The sequence below is a fragment of the Olea europaea genome, chromosome 18 (genome assembly GCF_002742605.1).
Source record: "Olea europaea var. sylvestris chromosome 18, O_europaea_v1, whole genome shotgun sequence".
Taxonomy (NCBI): domain Eukaryota; kingdom Viridiplantae; phylum Streptophyta; class Magnoliopsida; order Lamiales; family Oleaceae; genus Olea; species Olea europaea.
The window spans coordinates 26,149,942-26,172,020 of NC_036254.1; the positions used below are offsets into that span (position 1 = coordinate 26,149,942).

A 22,079-nucleotide genomic window follows, 5' to 3' on the forward strand; every position below is an offset into this window, starting at 1 on the left:
ACGGGAAAAAAAGGAAAGATTTTTTTTTTATATTTTAAAAAAAAAAAAAAAAAGAGCTCGCGAGAGCCGAGCTCACCCATCAAAACGAGCCACAAGCTGGAGCTGAGCTAGTGGGTATAAGCATTAAATGTATATATGTAACTTATATGTAGACTGTAGTTAGCTCAATATAACTATGTTTTTTAATAAATATAATCTCCTAGATAAGTATATTTCAAATTATTTATCGTAGATAAAATTGTAATTATTAAAAAAACATGGTTGGAATCACTATAATATTAAACTATTAGAGATTTCTCGTCTTTCTAAAAGGTCTCGTCTTGAGAAAAAGTATGATTTGCGCTCTAAGAAAGAATCTTCACGACAACATAAATTCATTTTTGCCGAAATATGGAGGACTGTGCTTAAACAAAATTAAAGTTAAAACGAGGTAACCGGATTGTTTAATTTCTAGAAGATTAATTAAATATATTTACTGAAATTTATTAATACAAAATTAGTTTTTATATTCCTATAAGACTGACTTTTTGACAAGAATCCAATTCAGAATATACTGCAAAACTTTTAATAAAATATAATTAATTTCTTGACGCATAAATACATGAGAAAAATTCATATTGAAAGCGATCACAATAGCGAATTTCAAAATTAAGAAATAAGACTTCAAAAATCAAATGATAATTACATTTTATTAATTAAATAAATAATTAAAAATTTATTAATTAAATATATTAATATCACAATAATATAAAATTGGATAAAAAATTATCGAATTAGTTGGTCACAAATTAAAGATCTTATTGATCACGATTTATTGATCCATCACAAATCAAAATTTTTATAAGTCACAATTTTTTTATTGATCATAAATCATAAATTTTGTAAGTCACGAGTTATTTTACGATCACAAATTATCATATTAATCGATCACATATTATTAAATTAGTTAATCACAATTTACCAAAATTTTGAATCAAGATTCCAAATTTAGTCCCGATCATACATTCTTTTAGTTCACAAATTAACTAATTTATTGATCACCAGCACCCACACTTTTCATCCCACTCCACTGCCACCATCACCATCGGCACTGGCACCCCACCACCACCAACACGGCCATCTCACCACCACTGCAAAACACCAAGAGCAAGATGTAAAATAAAGCGTAAGGGTGCCAATGACAAAGAAAACTGCAAGATCCACCGCAAAAGAGAAACACAAAATGCAGATGATGTGCACCAGATCGCTCCATACTTAAGATGCAGTGGTGATGGGTGCATCTTGCCATTACTTCGAGCGCAATGTCGCCTGCCACCAGATCTCGCCATACTTAAGCAGTGGCTTCGTGTGCAACGACGATGGGGCACTGATGCCCATGAAGCAACGGTATTCGGTGCCGTTACTGAGCCTACTTTTGCCGCGGGAATGGGCGTTGATGGTGTGCAGTAAAGTCGTCGGAGGAATGGAGAAGGGGATGAGAGAGTGAAAAGAAAGAAGATGGAGAGTGAGAAATGACTTCTAGGGTTTGGGATGAAATTGGGTTGGATTGCGTTGGGATGTGGCGGGGTGGATAAATTTTATAATATTATTAAGTGGAAATTATATAAAACCATACTATTAAAATAAACATTTCAAAAATCAAATCCAAGTTTTGTATATTCAAAATCAGAAATTAATTTAATTATTATGAATCAATATATTAATAATATTATTATAAATTAATTTATATTCACAAACCCTACTCTAAAAAGGACCAAGCTTCTTTTCTCTCCCATCATTTTCTCCACCACTATCTCCACTGTCGTCGAGTTGTCGATGCAGCAACTCCTCTTGTGTGAGCGCCGCTGTCGCGACGGCGAGTTGCAGATGAGCGATTTGAAGCGACATCACAGGCGATGGTGTTTGTGTTGTCGCGATTTGTTGTGGTGGCTGTGGTGGTTTGAGTGGTGGCATTTTGTGGTAGTGGAGTGGGCGATTGGGTGAGTAACAGCGTTGCGATGTGTTTGTGCGGTGGTGATTTTGGGTGTGGTGGAGATGATGATTGTGTTGTGGTTGATCTGATGGTTCGGGTGGTTTGTGTAGTGGCGGTGGCGGCGTGGTGGATTAGGTGGTAGGGGCGGTGGCGCCTTCTCCCTTCGTCTCTCCTCCTCTCCCTCTCCCCCAGTACCGTCACTACAGCACCTCGATTGGATCTGCGATGGTGCGGGTGGTCACTGCAGCACCTTGATTTTTTATTTGATCTACTTAGCACGGTGGTCAGCGACGGTGGTTCTTGTTGCAGGTGGTTTTATGTGTGGGAATGACATTGGTGACGCGATCTGGTGTTGGCGGTGGTGCAATGCTTTGAGGCTGTGGTCGGGGTGGGATGGATTGAATGGTTGTAACCAATTATCTACGTGATTGCTATTAATAATTGGATACGTGACCTGATAATTGTGACTGCGACATCTGATTGTGACTCACAATTGATTAAGTTGTGATCGAAAAGTTAATCGTGACCTAAAAATTGTGATTATGACTTCCGATTGTGACTTACTTTTGATTAAATTGTGATTGAAAAAAATAGTCGTGACCAATTAATTCAATAATTTGCAATGAGTAAATAAGTTGTGATCAATAATATTTTTGAATATGTGACCTATAAATTTTGTGAATTTGCATAAAAAATTATCCCGTGACTTATAAAAATTTTGATTTGTGACCAAAAAATAAGTTGTGATCAATAATTTGTAACTAAAAATTAATTCGTGACAAAAAATTATCCCGTGACTTATAAAATAATATGTAACCTATAAAATTTTCGATCTGTGACCAATAATTTAATTAGTTGTGACTAAAGATTAATCTGTGACTAATTAATTTTTTGATTTGTGACCAATGAACAAACTGTGCCCTATAAAATTTTTGAATTGTGATCGTAAAATAATTTGTGACATAACATAAATTTTTTGATTTGTGACCAAAAAATAATAAGTGACTAATTAAATTGTTAATTGTGATCAAATTGCATAGATATGTGACCTAAATATATTTAATTAATAAATTAATTAATTAATTAAATCATAATATATTTTAATAAAAAATCTGATTTTTGAAGTTTGAAACTTGTTTTCTTAATTTTGAAATATATCATACTTCAAAATTTTACTTATAAAATTTTCCCTATTATTAATTGCTGAATTATCACTTGCTTTTTGTTAAATGAACCTTACATCTTAGTTTCGAATTGTTCTCTCTAAAAATTGGCTGGTGTGTAATTTTCAATAAATGCATAGGGTAGAGGTAAAGCAATGGGCTAGGTTTGGGTTCCCATCGTCTTAGCCCGGCCTTGCAGCCTTTGAAACTCAAGATCTAGGCACAACCCAATAGATCTTGACAAAAATTTTCTTATATAATAAAATTATATGATTTTATCTTCTAATTTGTTCATTGTATACAGTAATTAATGCTAATATGTTGATCTCAAAATTTGTCAAGATGCATGGCTAACAAAATTTTGGTCACCATTCCCCAAGTAGGCGTCACTTACACACTAAAACATTTCGCTAGAAGGCAAAAGTCATCGGGGTCGCGAAAAATGTCCGATGATCGTTTGCATTCTGACGATCAAGTTAACGGTTGGACAAGAGATAAAGTGAGTGTAAGAGAGGGTGAAGGTTGTTTGGCTAGGTTTGGAATGACTCACCTTTTGTGAAATGAGTCCAAATTCAAGTCCAAGATGAGATTGTTTAAGTTAACAGGCCAAGTAAAATTGAATAATCAATGTCGAGTCTGCCAATATGGAATCCCTCTATCACGCACATACCATATAATTTATAGATATAACAATATATATTAATCACTCTTTGTTACTTTGTTCGAATATTTCTAACGTAAATCTTTTTAATCACTTTGAACTGTTCATTAGATAAGTGTATTTTATGCATTTATTGACTATATATTGTATAAAATTGGCAATAATTTTCTCTAGTTTTTATTGATTTTAATTTTTTGTTTTATGCCTTTGGAACTAGCGCGAGCTTAGAGTACAATTTGTAGAGAAAAAGCGATAATTGAACTCGAATATAGAACTAGTTAAATTTTGAATGCACTGCGAGGAGATTCATGGACTCAAACCTGGCATACTAAATATTATCACTGGAAAGAAGAATTTGGAGTTCAACCCACTTTACGGATCGTGATTCGGAGTAATATATCGAAAGTTAAGCGTTCGAAGAAAATTACCTTTGTGGCTTTGTTTCCTCCTCAACTGCAAGACCCCATGAATTTTTATTTTTCAAAATTTTTTCTCCCTTTCATAGTGCAAAGAATGAAATTTGCATAACCATAGACGTAGAAAATCAAGAAAAGAAAAAATATAAAATAGATACAGGATTTTGGAGGAGAAAGAAAATTCGAAACATTTGTAGGACAAGAATATTCAAACAAAATTGAAATACATTCAAACTAGATAACAAAAAAACAGTAAAAGAAAATATTCAGACAAGAAGTTAACTGGCAATTCACAACAAAGTATCAACCTCTGGACTCCTAGTTATTTTGGGTCGAGAAACCAGGCCCGGCATCGTGCAATTACACTGTCTTATGTAGTGTTCCAGCAAATTTCAATCCAGTCCAGTCTTACCACATATGGTTTGGTGGAAAAAGATCGGCACCCACTCGTGATTTCAGTTTTATTCCATTATTTATTATTTGAATGTTGATCGATGAAAATTCATTGACAATGAGTAAAAATGTTGTTCAAAGTTACATACTACTTTGAAAAGTTCTCTTTGGTTGATCTAAATATAAATTCCAATACTATTGTTGAACAGAACATTGCTTTTGTTAGAAAAAAAGGTATTTTCAGAAAAAGTGACTGCTTTTACGATGAAAATTCATTGACAATGAGTAAAAATGTTGTTCAAAGTTACATACTACTTTGAAAAGTTCTCTTTGGTTGATCTAAATATAAATTCCAATACTATTGTTGAACAGAACATTGCTTTTGTTAGAAAAAAAGGTATTTTCAGAAAAAGTGACTGCTTTTATTAAATGCCTTTTTTTTTTTTTTTTTTTTTTTAACAAGAGTTGAAAGTAAAATGCACTGCACATGAATAGCTTGACATAGAAAAAGGCAATAATGTACGACATATTTGGCAAGTTGAATTAGACGTTATCCAATAAGCCAACTTAACAAATTTTACATAATTCTCTGATACTGAAACAATAAGAATTTACAAACTCACCATTGCATTCAAGTACTTCTTCAAGATATGAAAAGTCAGTTTCTTGACATGCTTTACGAGTCTCTTCGTATTTAGCTCTTCCTAAGTTTCAACTTTCATTTTCTTATCGATATTGTAAACACGAACTGTGTGTTTTTTACCCCTGAGGTGTGACTTAAAACAATTTTCGTTCATGCAGGGAACATGAAATAACCCACACCACAGCATCTTCGCTCCATCCTCTCCACACAATCTGTTGCTTTCCTCTTTAAGCCAGAGTGTGATTGTGTAATATTTTCGCTTGATCTCAGGCATGGATTCAGGTTGGGAACCTGCTGAAAGTTGATATGGTGTGATCACATTAGCACTGGAAATCAGACCGGGTCTTGGGCCACGACTCAAAGTTGAAGATGGATTATGATGCATTGGAGTTTCAGCTGAATGTAAAACCTAAAATCAGGAATAAGACAGTTAAAAGACATGAAAAAATAGACTAATAGGTAAATTTGACTGACATGAGATACTGAAGGTAAGGAGGATGGTAACAACTTGAATTGAAGATGGCGGTTTTGAGACTGAAACAAATCCTATCTAACCATTGGAACGTGGAGTCCGAGTTCTTGGCCTTGGAAGTTCACTTGAAGATGGAACCTACAGTGGACAAAAACATGAAGCATTAGTCCGAAGTAAATCATATCAGAACACGATATAGTGCCAAAGACGTCAAAAACAAAAAAATCAATCAAACTGGGATTGATATATGGAACAGAGCATTGTAGACAAGCATTTGATGGTGAACTTGATCCTCTCCTGTTATTCAGCATTGGAGATGAACTTGAAAATCTCGGAGATTTAATTGAAGATGACACCTAAAATGAGAAAAAAAGCTAGTTAAAACTATGAGATAGCGATTCTAAAGGAATAAATCAGTCACATGATGGATAAAGGATGAGTCAGGAAACACTTGAGATGTAAACTCTTGGTTGCGACCTTCATCTGAGATTGAACCTCTTAGTACCCCAATCATTGAACTTGGAGACCGACTATGAGATTTCATGACTTCGATTGCAGAATATGGCGCCGAGCACGAGGAATAACTGAGAAAAATAACAACTTCACAAGCAATTAATTGATCCATAGTGCATGTAAAAGCATAATTTTTCTTCGATGAACCACAATAAAATTTCTAATACGTGACATTTACAAATTTAAAAAAAATAATAGTACTCGAGATAGAAACACTTTATCACTGTAGGGAAGTGAAATCATCAACCACCAAGTCGATATACAGGCTCAGTTTACCAAAATCTGAACCAATACCAAAACAAATGACCTAAGAACACTACAAAGGTTTCACCTACGATTGCTAAAACTTTTGCCACTTAGAGAACACCACAAAGGAGAGAAATATCACCAAGATGTATGCACTAAAGAAAATGGCAAAAGGTAAAGGTGATGAAGCCGAGAGAGAGAGCACGCAGGAAGGAGAAAAGAGAGACATCAAATCTTGTTCTTCAAAGTTGTGTGCAAGACCAAAGAATATATATTGGGCCAAGTGACAAAATAAGGTAAGTTAGGTTTAGGTAATGAGTCAAGGTCTAATAACATACAAGTGGACAATAGTGTTTGCCTCAAAACTTGTTAGCCATCCAAGTAGGTGAAAACATGGTCCATGAGCAACACAATTTAATTGGTTGCTTCAAATGGTTCAATCTCTTCTTGGGTTAGGTCGTTACAATTTGGTATTGATTTATCGCTCAGTCATATTGCAATCGTTGACTGATAATTAATAAATGATTTACATCATCATCCGAGAGGTCATTTGACAACAATATGTCCAACAACCTCCACCTTGGTGTCAAAATACCTGCAAAAAAAATGTTTCCCATTAGTGACACCTATAACGAAAGACCAATAAAATTGGAAATAATTTACATGTATCAATGTTTAGAAGTTTCTTGCAACTTCTAAACTTTGTCAGTGGCAGCATCTTCGTGCCCATATTAGAAGGGTTGTAATGTGTGTGGACCTTTTCAAGTCTTACCACCTCTTGAGATACTATATCTCTAATGAAGTCTAACATTAATGTGTTTAGTGCGCTCATGAAAAACGGGGATCTTATATAAATGTATAGACAACTGACTGTTAAAATACACTACCACATAATCATTCAAGACACAGAGTTCATGTAGTAAACCTCTAAGCCATATAGCCTCTTTAATTGTTTCAATAGTAGCAATATACTCATATTTAGTGGTGGATAGTGCAACAATGTGTTGTAACTGTGATTTCCAACTAACACATGAATTAGATAAGATAAACACGTAAGACAAAGTCGACTTCCTATCATCCCTATCTCCTGCATAATCAGCATCTACAAAACCCTTCAATTTTACACCTTCTTTATTAGCACTAAACTTTAAACCTACGTCACTCGTACCCTTCAAGCACCTTAATAGCCACTTTAACGCTTCTCAATGTTCAGGGCCCGGATTAGCCATGTATCTACGAAGAGTACTAATAGCAAAACCTATATTCGATCTAGTGCAAACCATCAAATACATTATAGAACCAATCACATTAGAGTAAGGCACTCTACTCATATATTCTACTTTACGCTCATTGCAATGAGATTGTTCTTTCGATAAAACAAAATGATTAGCAAGAGGCAACGTGACAATTTTGCAATCACTCATATTAAATTTCTTCAACACTTTAGATGTGTATGGAGACTGAAGCAAAAACAAAATAGAATTTGACCTATTTCTCTCTATTTCAATGTCTAGAATTCTTTTAGCCTTACCTAAGTCTTTTGTGTCAAATTCACCACTTAGTTTTGCTTTTATATTATTTATCCACTTAGAGGAAGAATCAATCAAGAGCATGTCGTCCACCTAGAGCAACAAAAACAAATAATTATTATCAACCTCGTTGTGTTGAAAGTGATCAAATTTACTTCTTTGAAACCCTATAGTGAGTACAAAGGAATCAAACATCTTGTACCACTGTCTAGGTGATTATTTTAGGCCATACAGGGATCTTTTCAGAAAACACACGTAATCAGGTCTTAACTTGTCCTTAAAACCTTTGTGTTGATTCATGAAGATTTGTTCGTCAAACTCACCATGTCAGAAGGCAGTTTTTACATCAAGTTGTTCAAGTTCTCAATCAAAATGCACAACCAAGGCAAGCATGACCCTAATAGTGGTATACTTAACAAAGGGTGAGAAAATCTCATTATAATCAACGCTCTCTTTCTGTGTAACCCTTAGCCACTAACCTAACCTTAAACCTTAAGGGTTCCGAGCTACTAGTACATTCCTTAACCTTAAAAACCCATTTGCAATCGATAATCGATTTGTTCTTAGGCCTAGGTACTAACTCCCAAGTTCGATTATTTTCCAATGAACTCATCTCTTCATTCATCGCTTGAAACCACTCTTTAGATTGATCACTACCTATTGCCTCCTCAAAGGTTTTGGGCTCTTTATCGACTAGTTTTTCGTAACTAGCATGGACGAAAGCTAACTCAGATTCAAAATCGAACCTTCTAGGTTATCTCGTTTGGCTCCTCTTTTTATCCCTAGCTAGATTATAATGAGCTAAGAGATTTTCTTCCTCAATGTGTTCTTCTATCACTACTTCGTTACCGTTCTCCACTTCAGGTTCCTGAAGTTGAATCTCCACCTCATTAGGAGTAATTGGGGCACGTGTACTAAGTTTTCCTAACTCCACCTTAAATCGATCTCTCTCTTCACCTGGTTCAGTTTCACTCACAGGTTCGGTTTCTCCTTTAATACACGGCATCTCATTCTCGTTAAATGTGACATCCCTACTCACGATGATTTTAACCCCCTTTTGACTTCTATCCCATAGCATGTATCCCTTAACACCATCGGGATACCCTAGAAAGTCACACTTTCTAGTTCTAGGTTCCAGCTTTCCCTCACTCTGATGAGAAAAGATGGTGCAGCCAAAAGTTCTAAGCATAGAATAATCACTCAATTTACCCGACCATCTCTCATGCGGAGTGTCATCGTTCAATGCAGCAGATGGAGTCAAATTAATCAAATAACAGGCAGTCATAACAGCCTCACCCCAAAAAGATTTGGGAACACTAGAACTTAACATCATGCAACGCACTTTATCAAGTATGGTCCTATTCATTCTTTCGGCTACTCCGTTTTGCTAGGGAGTGTAAGAAACAGTCTTGTTTCTAGTTATACAATTTTCTTTACACATACTATCAAATTCTGTGTTGCAAAATTCTAGGCCGTTATCTGTCATTAAAAATTTGATTTTCTTGCCACTTTGATTTTCCGTTAGTCTCTTCCAGTTATTAAAATTATAAAAAGTCTCAGATTTATCTTTCAATAGATAAACCTACACTTTCCTAGTATAATAATCGATAATAGATAGGAAATACTTATTTTCACCCGATATGGGATTACTGGCTGGACCCCACAGATCAGAATGCACATATTCAAACATGTCTCTAGCCTTATGAATACTCGAGGAGAACGATGTTTTATGATGCTTACCAAGTACGCAGTGATCACATAATAACAAATCTGACATATAGTCATTACCAAAAGCACATTTTTCATTAAGCAGCTTAAGTCCCTTAATACCTACATGTGCAAGTCTATTATGCCATGTGTGTGTGTGATCAATCTTAGCAGAAGAGATAGAGGAGTTCAAATCTCTAATCACTTCCCCAGTAGTGATATAGATATCATTTTTCTTAGCTCCTTTAATGAAGACTAAAGCACCCTTAATCATCTTTAGCATACCATTTCCAATTTTACCAGTGAAGTCATCCTTTTCAAGTCTACCTACTGAAATCAAATTCCTAGACAATTCAAGAATATATCTAACATCCTTTAACATGTACACAAAACCCGTGTTAAATTTTATGTTTATGTCACAAATTCCAGCAATAGAATAGACAAAGTTATCACATAGCACAACATGCCCAGCATTAGATTCATGCAAGTTATCAAATCAATTCTTTTCAGATGTCACATGAAACGATGCACCAGAATCAAGTATTTACTCGTGCATGTGAGAATTGGTAGTTAGATTCAATTCAGTAGTGTATGCAACTGGACTTGTAAGCATATAGACCTCACCATTATCTATTTCAGGCGTAGAGGATAACACATTTACCTCATCTCTCTCCTTAATCTTTAACTTACCATTTTTTTATGACAATCCTTTATAAAATGGCTTGTGTTTCCACAATCATAGTATTTTCTAGCCTTAGTCCTAGATTTTGATCTAGACCTACCCTTGCCCTTCTTTTTCCATCCATTACCACTTGAATCGCTGTCACTTTGATATCCATCATTACTATTTTGCCTAAATTGAGTTCTACCCCGCATCATATGTAACTCATCGCTCCTTTTATCGTGTTTTTTAGCCCTAATTTCCATCTCTTTACTCCTAAGGAAATCTATAACAATTTCAGGTGTCAACGCATCCCTACCATACTTAATGACATTCTTAACTTCCTTATAAGAATCAGGAATTGCATTGAACAAAATTATAGTCGTATAAGTTTCGGACACAACCTCATCACAATTAACTATATCTTGCACCGATATATTAAACACGTCTAAATTATCGTCAAGATCCTTTAAATGATCCATTTTAAAACTGAAAAAATGTTCGAGCAAGTAAAGTTTATTCGGTGTAGATTCAAGTAAATGCAAGTCTTCCAATTTTTTTCAAAGTTCTTTGGTGGTTTTCAGTTCACCCACCTTTCTTAAAATAGCGTCAGACAAGTACAAAATGATTGAGGTATAAGCAAATTCATCGGCTTCTTCTCATTACTCTTTTGAAAAGTCAGTAGAAAAATTTCCTTCGATGTCTTTTGAAACTTTTTGTTGGACTAAAATACCCTTCATTTTTTGTTGCCAAATAGAAAAGTCACCCTTTCCGTTAAAGATCCCCCAATCAAAGTTGTGAGTTGTCATCTTCACACAGCAGTCAAAGAATACACAAAACACAATCAAATCACACAAAGTAGCCCTAGGGTCACAGACAGTATACGTCATTCTAGATTCTCAGGATTTCGTAAGACTCGCGGTCTTAGATCAAGGGAATTTCGAATAGGTAAGGTCACGGTAATTCTAACGGAATTAACACGCAGCGGAAATAAAAAAATGCAACAAAAGGTACCTTTAACAAATAATCAATTTCACGGAAATTATGACACTAAGAGTTAAATACTGATCTAATCAAGAATACAAGTATTCAATCAACCAATTAAGAGAAATTAACCCTAGTTTCAATGGTTGCCAAGCAATGACAACTCTCAATCCTAACGATCACCCCACACGATGATCTGCTAGTGCGAAAAATTTAAAAGTTTCAGCTGATTTACCAGAGCGGACCTATCTGAGTCCGTAACGTGGAGAGATACAAATTTGCTACTTTAGAGCCACAACTATTCACCCTAAAGATTCAGCAAATATAGCAGTTCAGTTCAGCAACAAATGCAGATTGTGGTCAGGGGCAAAATCATCCAAACTTTCCTGTGCAACCTGAAACACTAAACCAAACACATTAGTACGTTCAGGAAACTAAAATAAATGGAATGGCATGAAAAAACTAGGTAGGAGCTCCTCCACGCGTAGTCACCAACCATCGCCGCCACTTCACAGGGGATGCCTCAACCTGTTGATGATGGGTCCGGACTCCGTTTGTCCAAATGAGTTTGGGTTTGGGAGTAATTGTCATATTAGGGTTCGGTTAGTTTGGATATTAGTGCCTCTCTATCTCGATTTTAGATCGATTTTGACAGAAATTGAAGCCCTACACTTTGATACCAGTTGTAGGGAAGTGAAATCATTCACCATCAAGGTGATATACAGGCTCAGTTTACCAAAATTCGAACCAATACCAAAACAAACGACCCAAGATGTAACGACCCGAGTCTTTGTACCCAAACCATTAGCTTACGTATTATCCGCTTTGGGTGGGCCTTGCGCTCACTTACCCCTCATGGTTTTCTGTCGCGTCCCCCAAGATTCGAACTCATTACATTTTCCTTAAGTAAGACTTATGAGTTCGAATCCTGGGAGACGCGACAGAAAGCCGTAAGGGGTAAGTGGGTGTAAGCCCACCCAAAGCGGACAGTACATAAGCTAACGGTTTGGGTACAGAGACTCGAGTCGTTACAAAAAAATGCGTAGCCAAATTTTGTTGACATTTTGGTGTGATTAACGTGATAGATAGCAAATCCTCCTATAAATAGACAAAATCGAAGAGGAATACATAGCAAAATGAAAGGAATTGAAAGTAGTGAGTAGAGAGATAAAATTATATAGAAAAAATATTATTTTTTCATGAATGTTTTTTATTTAATTTCTCTTATTATAAGAGAGATAAATTGTTGGTGGTGTTATTGTAATTCTCCTACTATAATGAAATCCTCTTATACTTACCCGTTGATGTAAACTAAATTGGGTGAATCACGTAAATATTTGTGTCCATTTTTAACTGCATTTTCTCTATTCCATTTTCGTTAAAGTTAAACTTGACCCACGTTTTTCCTAACAGTGGTATCAAAGCGAGATACTTGAGAGTTACAATAGAGTGTGTGATAATGTTTGGAAGACAACATGATGATTTTCAGTTTACGAATACGTACATGCAGGTTATGCAGGCAACTTGGATGAGAGGATGTCTCATACATGTTATGCAAAGGGAATTTTATGTTGGAGATTCATGGTGTAGCCACTTGTGACATTATCCACAACTGAAGTGGAGTACATGGCGGTAATTGAGGCACCCAAGTAATTATTATGTTGAGAGTGCTTGGATCAAGCAAGATGGAATGAAGCTGTATTGTGAGAGTCAGAGTGTCATCTTGTCAGCCTAGAATTAGATTTATCATGCAAGAACCAAGCACATTAATTTAAGATTCTGCAAGATAAGAGAATTGATTACTTTAAGAGAACTGTTGCTAGAGAAGATGCATGTCTTAAAAAATGCAACAGACGTGTTGACAAGGTCAATCACAATGGATATGTTCAAGCATTTCTTAAACTTGATTAACATTTCTAGGTGCTAGAGAGGAAGCGTCCCAACCTATTGGTTCCAGATGGTGTTTTTCCAAGTTATGCTTTTTCCAGTATTTCTCCTAAGGATGTATATTCAACAAGATAGAGATTATTGTGTATGTAGCTCATATAGAGGCAAACACATGATGAGTGTATTTCATTCATACTCTAGACACCATCTAAGTTTTAATGTGTGTTTTGATGTTGTGATATATGTTGATGAAATTGAAGGAAATAAACAAAAGTTGTCAAATTTGGAAATAAGGACAAAATTGTAAGAGATCCAAAGTTCGGGGAGTAAAGTGCAAATACTCAAAAGTTGTATCAGACCTCACAATGAAGAGTTGAGAGTGCTATAAGCCAATTGGATAAAGAAAAAAGTCAAAGGGATGAAGTATAGCCAAAGTACGATCACACATAAATTTCCAACCGAAAAAGTTATGCTCATAATATTTAGTCTCATATTAAGACACATTTTTGAGATGGTAAACATTGGAATTGGAAAATAATATCTGAAGCAAAATTGTAGTCCTTTGAGTTGGCTTTCCAACACATCTTGAATCGCCTCAATCGAATATAGAAAGAAAAAGTTATGATAAAAATATTGAATGATGTGCAGTGCTATTTTTCCACCCGAAGTGAATGCCACAACCACCGTCTTGGGTGCCGCAACGCCGTCGGGAGAGAAAAAATAAATTTTGAATTTTTGGACTCTTTTCTTGGTCCAATCCAACCCTAATTCGTCCAAAACTTCAAAATACTATAAATACAAACCTAAAGACCACAATTCAAGAAAGAATTCAACCGGGAAAAGAAGGGGTCAAGAAGCAAGCAATCTTTAAGAAAACAAGAAGAAATCAAGAACAACATCACAAAGGAGATTGAAGATCTTCCAAAACTAGTTTTCTAGTCTCTTCTCTATGTTGTTTATTTGAATTTGATTATTTTTATGGCTTCTATCATAAACTAAATAATTTTTCTAAGGTTTGATTAGCCAAAACTTGAAAATATGAATTGAATTTATTCTAGTTATTTCTATGAAATTTTCCATTTCATTTATTTGTGTTATGATTTTAGTACTTTTAGTTAATTGGCCACTAATTGAATGAATAGAAGCTCGTCAATTTCAGCACTTGAGGGAGGGAAATTTAGGTGCGATCATAACACAATATAGATTTTATGGGTTTCGAGAGAAAGTGTAGAATCTATGAAGCTTACTCCATAAAAAAACCATGAATTCTTGATTTTAATTCGAAATATAGATATTGGAATTAAAATTTAGGATTAATTTCTAGCTTGCACTCAAGAGAAGGGATAGAAATATAATTGAGTTCCTGCTCATAAACAGGTAAAAGTTGATTATAGATAATTAGAAAATTGAAAATCATATTCGATAATTAGGTGAAATCAAATCCTAGGCTTTCTTATCTTGAGTAAACTTTCAAGCTTGTTTTAATATTGTTGAATTAGTCACCATATTCATCATTAGATTAGTTTAAAATCATTGATCTTATAATTCAATTTTCTAGATAAATTAAGAGTTATTCAATTATAATACTTAGTATAACGTGATTTATATCGTAAGTGAACGGTATCAAGTTTTTTAATATAATATTGTAAGTAGAGTGCCGAACCTACAGGAATTGATACTTGATTTCTAATAATTATTATTATTATTATTTTAGCTTTTACTTTATCTAGAAAATCAAATTTTGAATTGGTGTTTTTATGCTAATCTAACGTGGATGTGATGACAATTCAAGCAAATTATAAGAGACTTATCAAAGTCAGAAAGCCTAGGGAATGATTTCACTACCCTATCAACAATGTTTTGAAGTCTTGGGAGAATTAGGGTTCGATTGGCCCAAGAAAAGAGTCCAAAAATTCAAAATTCTTTTTTTCTTGCCCCGCGGCATTGCGATGCCCAAGATGGTTGCTACGGCATCACGATGATGTTGATTTTCAGCAAGACGAGCATTGCGGCGCTTACTTTGGGTGGAAAAGCAATACTGCGCATCATTCAGTATTTTTATCATAAATTCTTCTCTCGATATCTAATTGAGATGATGCAAGATGTCTTAGAAAGATAACTCAAAGGGCTACAAGTTTACTGATATCATTTTCCAATTTCAATATTCTCTATGTCAAAAATGGGTCTCAATACGAGACTAAAAATCTGAAGCATAACTTTTTCGGTTGAAAATTGAAGTGTGATCATACTTTGACTATATTTCATCCCTTTGACTTTTTCTTTATTCAGTTGACTCTTAACACGCTCGAATCTTCATTGCAAGGTCCGACACAACTTTTGAGTGTTTGCACATTAGTCTATTAACTTAGAATCTCTCACAATTTAGCTCATCTTTCCTATTTTGCCAACTTTTGCTTATTTCCTTTAATTTCATCAACCTATATCACAAATTAAAACACACATTAAAATGCTCTAAAACTCGTAGGAATTAACAAAATTTCAAACTTAGATAATGTCTAAAATATAAGTGAAATACACTGATCAACACATTTTACATGATCAAATAAGTTACTGCAGTAATGGAACAGAGTAGATGTAGGAACATTGCCAAATCACATAAATCTCCGTGTTGATTTCTCTCTTTTCACTTCTCTATTATTCATCATCTAATAACGCGTATAAATCCAACAAGGATGATGAGTTTCTAAAATATGAATTCCTTTGGCGAAAAAATCAAGAAAAGGAAAATACAAAATAGACATAGGATTTTGGAGGAGAGAAAATTTGAAACTCTTCTAGGACCAAAATACTCAAACATAATTGGAATAAAATGGAACCGGATAACAAAAAACTAACCAAGAAATCAGTACAAGAAAATATTCAAGATTCAGACAAGAAGTTAATTGGTAAGACACGACAAAATATTGACCTCTCGACTCCTAGTTGTTTAGAATCGAGAGACCTATTGGATACGGCCAAGCATCACCAATCGCACTTTCTCATTCAGTGTTCCCACAATTTCAGTCCAATTTAGTCTTACAACATATGGCTTGATGGAAAAAGATCTGTACCGACTTGTTAATTCCAGTTGAAATTTAATCCATTATTTTTATTTAAAAGCTGACAAATGAAAATTAATTGACAATGAGTAAAAAAAAGTTGTTCAAAGTTATACACTACTTTGAAAAGTTCTATTTGGTTGATCTAAATGTGAATTCCAATACTATAGTTGAACAGGAAATTGCTTTTTGTTAGAAAAAGGTATTTTCGATAAAAGAAAAAGAGACTCCTTTTATGGGCTGCTTTTTTTTGAACGAATTGAACGTAAAAAGCACATGAGTTGCTTGAGATAGAAAACAGCAATAATGTACAACATATTTGACGAGTTGAATTAGACGTTATCGAATAAGTCGACTTAACAAATTTGATATAATTCTCTGATACTGAAACAATAATAATTTACAAACTCACCATTACATTCAAGTACTTCTTCAAGATATAAAAGGTTATCATTTTTGGGACTAGAACGAAAATGGAATTTCTTGTACCATAGTTTCTTGGCATGCTTTACGAATCTCTTCGTGTTTAGCTCTTCCTAAGTTTCAACTTTCATTTTCTTATCGACATCATAAACACGAGCTACGTGTTTTTTGGAATATAATTTTGCGCTGAAAATTGATACAGTGGAACCACATTAGCACTTGGAATCATATTGGATCGAGGGGATGGGACTTGCAGTTGAAGATGGACGGTGATGCGTTGGAGTTTAGGTAGAAGATGACGCCTGAAACGACAGCAGTGAAGTAACAAAATGGTAAATTTGGTAATATGCAAATATTGGACATTGCAATGAATAAGACTTTGAGTAATGTCGTTTGTACCCCGGCGTTTACGCTCCCGGTTACACGGCTCCACCGCCCCGACGTGGGACCCGACCCCCATGTGAGGGGCGAGGTGGGGCCGGGTAACCGGGCATGTAAACGCCCGGGTACGAATAGCGTGGTCCTAAGATTTTAGTTTCTTTTTTCTTTATAAATACTGTCCAGTACTGTAGATCCACTGTACCAAACACAGCTAAACATATTTTCTTTTTGTAAATAAGGGGGAAATAATAGATAAAATGTGACAAACTACAACAGAAAAATGGAAAGGGAGTTGGAAGCAACTCGAGGTGCTGATGGCGATTTGTTTATTGATTCGAGACTCTGGAACCTTGCTTTCGAGACTCAACTAAATCCTATCAAACCCTTGGAATGTGGAGTGTGAGTATTGGGCCTTGAAAGTTCACTTGAAGATGGAACCTACAACGGCAAAAAAGTGATGATCAGAAATGAAAGTCATGAAAGCGCGAGTCTACATAATCACAACATAGTGCTCTAAAAGAAATTTATTTTCTGAAAGGTCAAAAAAAAGCATAAATCAAATAGGGACCTGGGTTTTAACTGATCCCTGAAACTTGGAGCTGGACATGGCACCAAGCATGAAGTATAATAGAGAAAATAATGATTTCATTGTGCAATTAAATTGATTGGAAATGCATCCAAGTGAACGAGCTTTCCTCCAGGATCGAGTGAGATAAAATGTATATTCACTTATTTGGCGTGTCAAAACTGTATTTCTGTATCAAGTGAAACTCTATGTCATACAGATTTTTGCTGATCAACACTAAGAATCAAGTGTGTTAAGAATCAAATGAGTTGGAATGACATGCAAGAGCAAAAAATTCATCATAAGAAATTACGATACAATAAATTTTACACCACAAACTAAACATGTGTAAGAAAACAAAGGAAATTGTACACCCCAAAGGCAGTACATTTATGAAACGCTATTTAAATTGTCACTGGCAAACCAAGTTCAATAGCATCATATATGATACTATCTCAAATACAGACAACCCTGGACCATCTTAATCCTAGAATTTCAGTGAGTCGTGAACCGTAGACAATGTTCAACAAATTCAGAATCAGAGTAGAGTGTACAAGGAACCATAATAAAACACACTAATTATAGAGAACAAGATACAATAGATGCTACTCTTTCTTGCCTCGAGAACCAAGTATGAATCTAATGCCAAGAACACAAAAACTAGAGAATTAATTATATATTTTTCATGAAGTTCATATCTACCTTAACCTTCTTCCAATATGCTAGTTCTCTTTGAATGGCTTGCTCCAACAATGCATCTATTTTTTCACCTTCGCCCATGTCTCTTCCGCTCGAATCTCTTTAAAAAATATTTAGATCAAGACGATTATAATTTGAAACAAGAAATATGTTAGGTAATTTCTTATCAAACGACCCCCCTGGCTATGATGTTATTCGACTTTAGTTTTCAGTCGGCTTAGCTAAATGTCTGAACGAAAATTATAACACCACAATTGAGATGTCACGACTCAAACGTTAATCGAGCCATTCGAAGCAATCTAAATATTTTAGTGTTACTCATGGCCCAATCCGCTTTCTTGGATGGCCATAATTGAAAGAGATTACTTGGGAGCCCATTTGTCTACTTATTGGACCTCTACTTTACCCAATAATTCACCTAATTCTACTTACCATACTTGGGCCACTTTACTTAATATATTGGATCTCCCTTTCTCTTTGCAAGAGAATCCGTCCCCTGCCTCTCTCTCTCTCTGTGATTCGGCCATTGCAATTTCTTCTGCTCTTCTGCCTTCTTTTGGTTTCTACCTTTAGTGGTGATTATATATGAGATTTGTGCGCCTTTGTGGTCTTCTAAGTGAACTATCTCATTGGCAACCGAAAATGGAAGTTTGGTTATTGTCTTGGGTCGTTGTTGTTAGGTTGTGGTGTTTTTGGTTAGAAGAAACTAAGCATGGGCAAAACTTGGTGATCAACATACGTTCAACAAAATGCATAATGTTGTAGTCAAATAATTTCCATGAAGCAATTAAACTCAATAAAATGCTCGAAAAAATCCATATACATTTTTCTTCTGAAATTTTATGCAATTCAGAAAATATACACAATTAATTGCAATTTTAGAGAGAAGAACACAAGTAAAATTTGGAAAAGTACACAGTGAGAATTTAGACTGGCCAAAGATCAATACAAAGATAATTAAGTGAAACAACTGAAATTATATTTTATTTGCTCTGTATTTGATAGAAAAACCAGCATATTTACAAAGAATTATAGTTGATGCAATTAAGGTTTATGGAGAATCAAAGAACAGACAAGTACTTGGAAATGAAAATACATAAGGTGGTTGTGAGAGTAGAAAAGGACAAAAAGTAACAAAAATCAACTTTACTGATATGTATATGCCTGAATTTTCACCAAAGAATGTATAATAAACAAGATTTTTTCCTTTTTTTTCTTTCATAATATTGTCTCATACTATTCAATGTACTCGATTAAGCATTTCACAGAGATGTTAAAAACCTCAGAGTTGGAATGGCGATGATGTCGACAGGCACGTCTGGAGCTTGGCCTTTCAAGCCAACAACCTTTGTAGATTTTTTATTTATTTATTTATTTATTTTTTACCTCTTTATTGAAAAAGACAAGAATTTAAAAAATTGTAAAGCCCAGTACATTTTATGCCTACTGGTTGAACCCAGTCTCGCATTTTTCTAGTCTGCCTACCAAGTTGCCAAAAGATAAGTTTTCCTGATCATCTACAATTACGCACGTCTTGATGGACATCTTCTCGAAACAAAATTAATTTGTTTAAATAAACCAGATTAATAGTTAATTATATATAGAACTTGTAAGACATAACGAATTATCAACCTTATAATTAATTGAGAATGAGTAAAAGAAGATGTTTCAAAGCTATACACTACTTTTGAAAAGTTCTATTTGATTGATCTAAACGCAAATTCCAATACAATTGTTGAAAAGAACATTGCTTTTTGTTAGGAAAAGTTGTTTTCTGTAAAACTTAAAAAAGAGTTAAACTTAAAAAAGCACATGAATTGCCAGACAGAAAACAACAATAATGTTAGTTGACCACTTGACAAATTTTATATCCCTCTCTGATACTGATACTGAAATGATATCGATTTACAAACTCAACGTTGACTTCTTCAGGAGATAAGAGGTTATAATTTTTGGGAATAGAATGAAAATGGGATTTGTAGCACCATAGTTTCTTGACATCCTTTACGAGTCTCTTATTCTTTAGCTCTTCCTAAGTTTCAATTTTCAATTTCTTTTTGACATTGTAAACACGGGCTATGTGTTTTTTCCCCTTGAGGTGAGACTTAAAACAGTCTTCGTTCATGCAGGGAACATGACATAACTCACACCACAGAATCATCGCTCCATTCTCTCCACCATTTTTCTGGCCGAGTTCCAATTCATGTAGTTTGGCCTTGTGTTTCTTCCCTTTCAAGTGCATGTCCAGAGCAGTTCTGTCTGGGCAGAAAATTTTACAGACATCGCATCTTGGTTGACTGTGTTGATTCTGTTCTTTGCCGTTCTTGTTTAATTGCATCCATTTCAACTTCGCCTGGTGAGTACGACCTTCTACGTGCTGCTGAAGAGTTAATGCACTTGAGCAGCTAACTTGACAGAGATCACAGGATAAATTCCTCACCAAATTGTTGGTGATGTTAACATTACAATCTGTTGCTTTCCTCTTTAAGCAGGAGTGTGTTTGTATAACATTTAATCTTGATCTGGGGCATGGATTCAGGGTGGGAACCTGATTTTTCACTGAAAGTTGATATGGTGTAATCACATTAGCACTTGAAATCAGATCGTGTCTTGGGCCACGACTCAAAGTTGAAGATAGATTATGATGAATTGGGATTTCAATTGAAGGTAAAACCTGAAATTGGGAATAAGTTAGTTAAAAGGCTTGATAAAATTAAACTAAAGGGTAAATTTGACTGACATAAGATTTGAAGGTAAAAACAGAGTAGGATGGTAACAACTTGAGTCGAAGATGGTGGTTTTGAGACTGAATCAAATCCTATCCAACCATTGGAATGTGGAGTCGGAGTTTTCGGCCTTGGATGTTCTCTTGAAGATGGAACCTACAATGAACGAAAAGGGTGCTGGTCAGAAACGAAAACATGAAGCATTAGTCCAATGTAATAATATCAGAACACAACATAGTGCCAAATAAGGGGGAAAAATCAATCAAACTGGGATTGATATAGAGAACAGAGCAGTTGCAAACTTGCATTTAATGTTGAACTTGATCCTCTCCTGTTATTCGGCATTGGAGATGAACTTGAGAATCTCGGAGATTTAATTGAAGATAACACCTAACATGAGAAAAAAGCTAGTTAAAAAAATGAAATGGCGATTCTAAAGCAACAAATCAGTAACATGATGGATAAAGGTTGAGTCTGGAACAACTTGAGGTGTAAACTCCCGGTTGCGACGTGTATCTGAGATTGAACCTCGGGGTACCCAATCATTGAAACTTGGAGACGGACTATAGGATTTCTTGACTTCACTAGCTGAAGATGGCGCCTAGCATGAGGAATAATAGGGAAAAATGGAGACTTCACAAGCAATTAACTGATTTATAATGCATGTAAAAGCATAATTTTTCTTCGATGAACCACGATAAAATTTCAAATACATGAAGTTTACAAACTTTGAAACGATAACAGTACTCGAAATAAAACACATGATCTCAAGATTCTCAACATAATTTATATTTCTTTGTTGCAGACAAGGGCAGAATTTTCATGAAGTTCATATCTACCTTAATTTTCTTCTGATATGCTACTACTCTTTGAACGGCTTGTTCCACCAATGGATCGACCGTTCTAACTTCTTCCATATCTCTTTCAGTAGAATCCCTTCAAAAAAAAAAAAAAAAAAGGAAGAAGAAGAAGAAGAAAA

The 22,079-nt window shown here is 34.9% G+C and overlaps 1 protein-coding gene and 1 long non-coding RNA gene across 2 annotated transcripts; both read right to left on the reverse strand.

The window, feature by feature from the left end:
* Positions 1-5,163: 5,163 nt before the first annotated feature.
* LOC111366547 lies at positions 5,164-6,696 on the reverse strand. The gene is made up of 3 exons (XR_002697684.1): positions 6,172-6,696; positions 5,757-6,076; positions 5,164-5,657 (listed from the first exon to the last, which is right to left on the reverse strand). It is a non-coding gene; the product is annotated as an uncharacterized LOC111366547 (long non-coding RNA).
* A 14,654-nt stretch (positions 6,697-21,350) lies between these two features.
* Positions 21,351-22,030, reverse strand: LOC111366548. Its single transcript, XM_022987284.1, has 3 exons — positions 21,940-22,030; positions 21,585-21,701; positions 21,351-21,490 (listed from the first exon to the last, which is right to left on the reverse strand). The coding sequence occupies exons 1-3, from the start codon at positions 22,015-22,017 to the stop codon at positions 21,359-21,361; spliced, it is 327 nt and encodes a 108-aa protein (XP_022843052.1). The 5' UTR covers positions 22,018-22,030; the 3' UTR covers positions 21,351-21,358.
* Between the last annotated feature and the right edge of the window lie 49 nt (positions 22,031-22,079).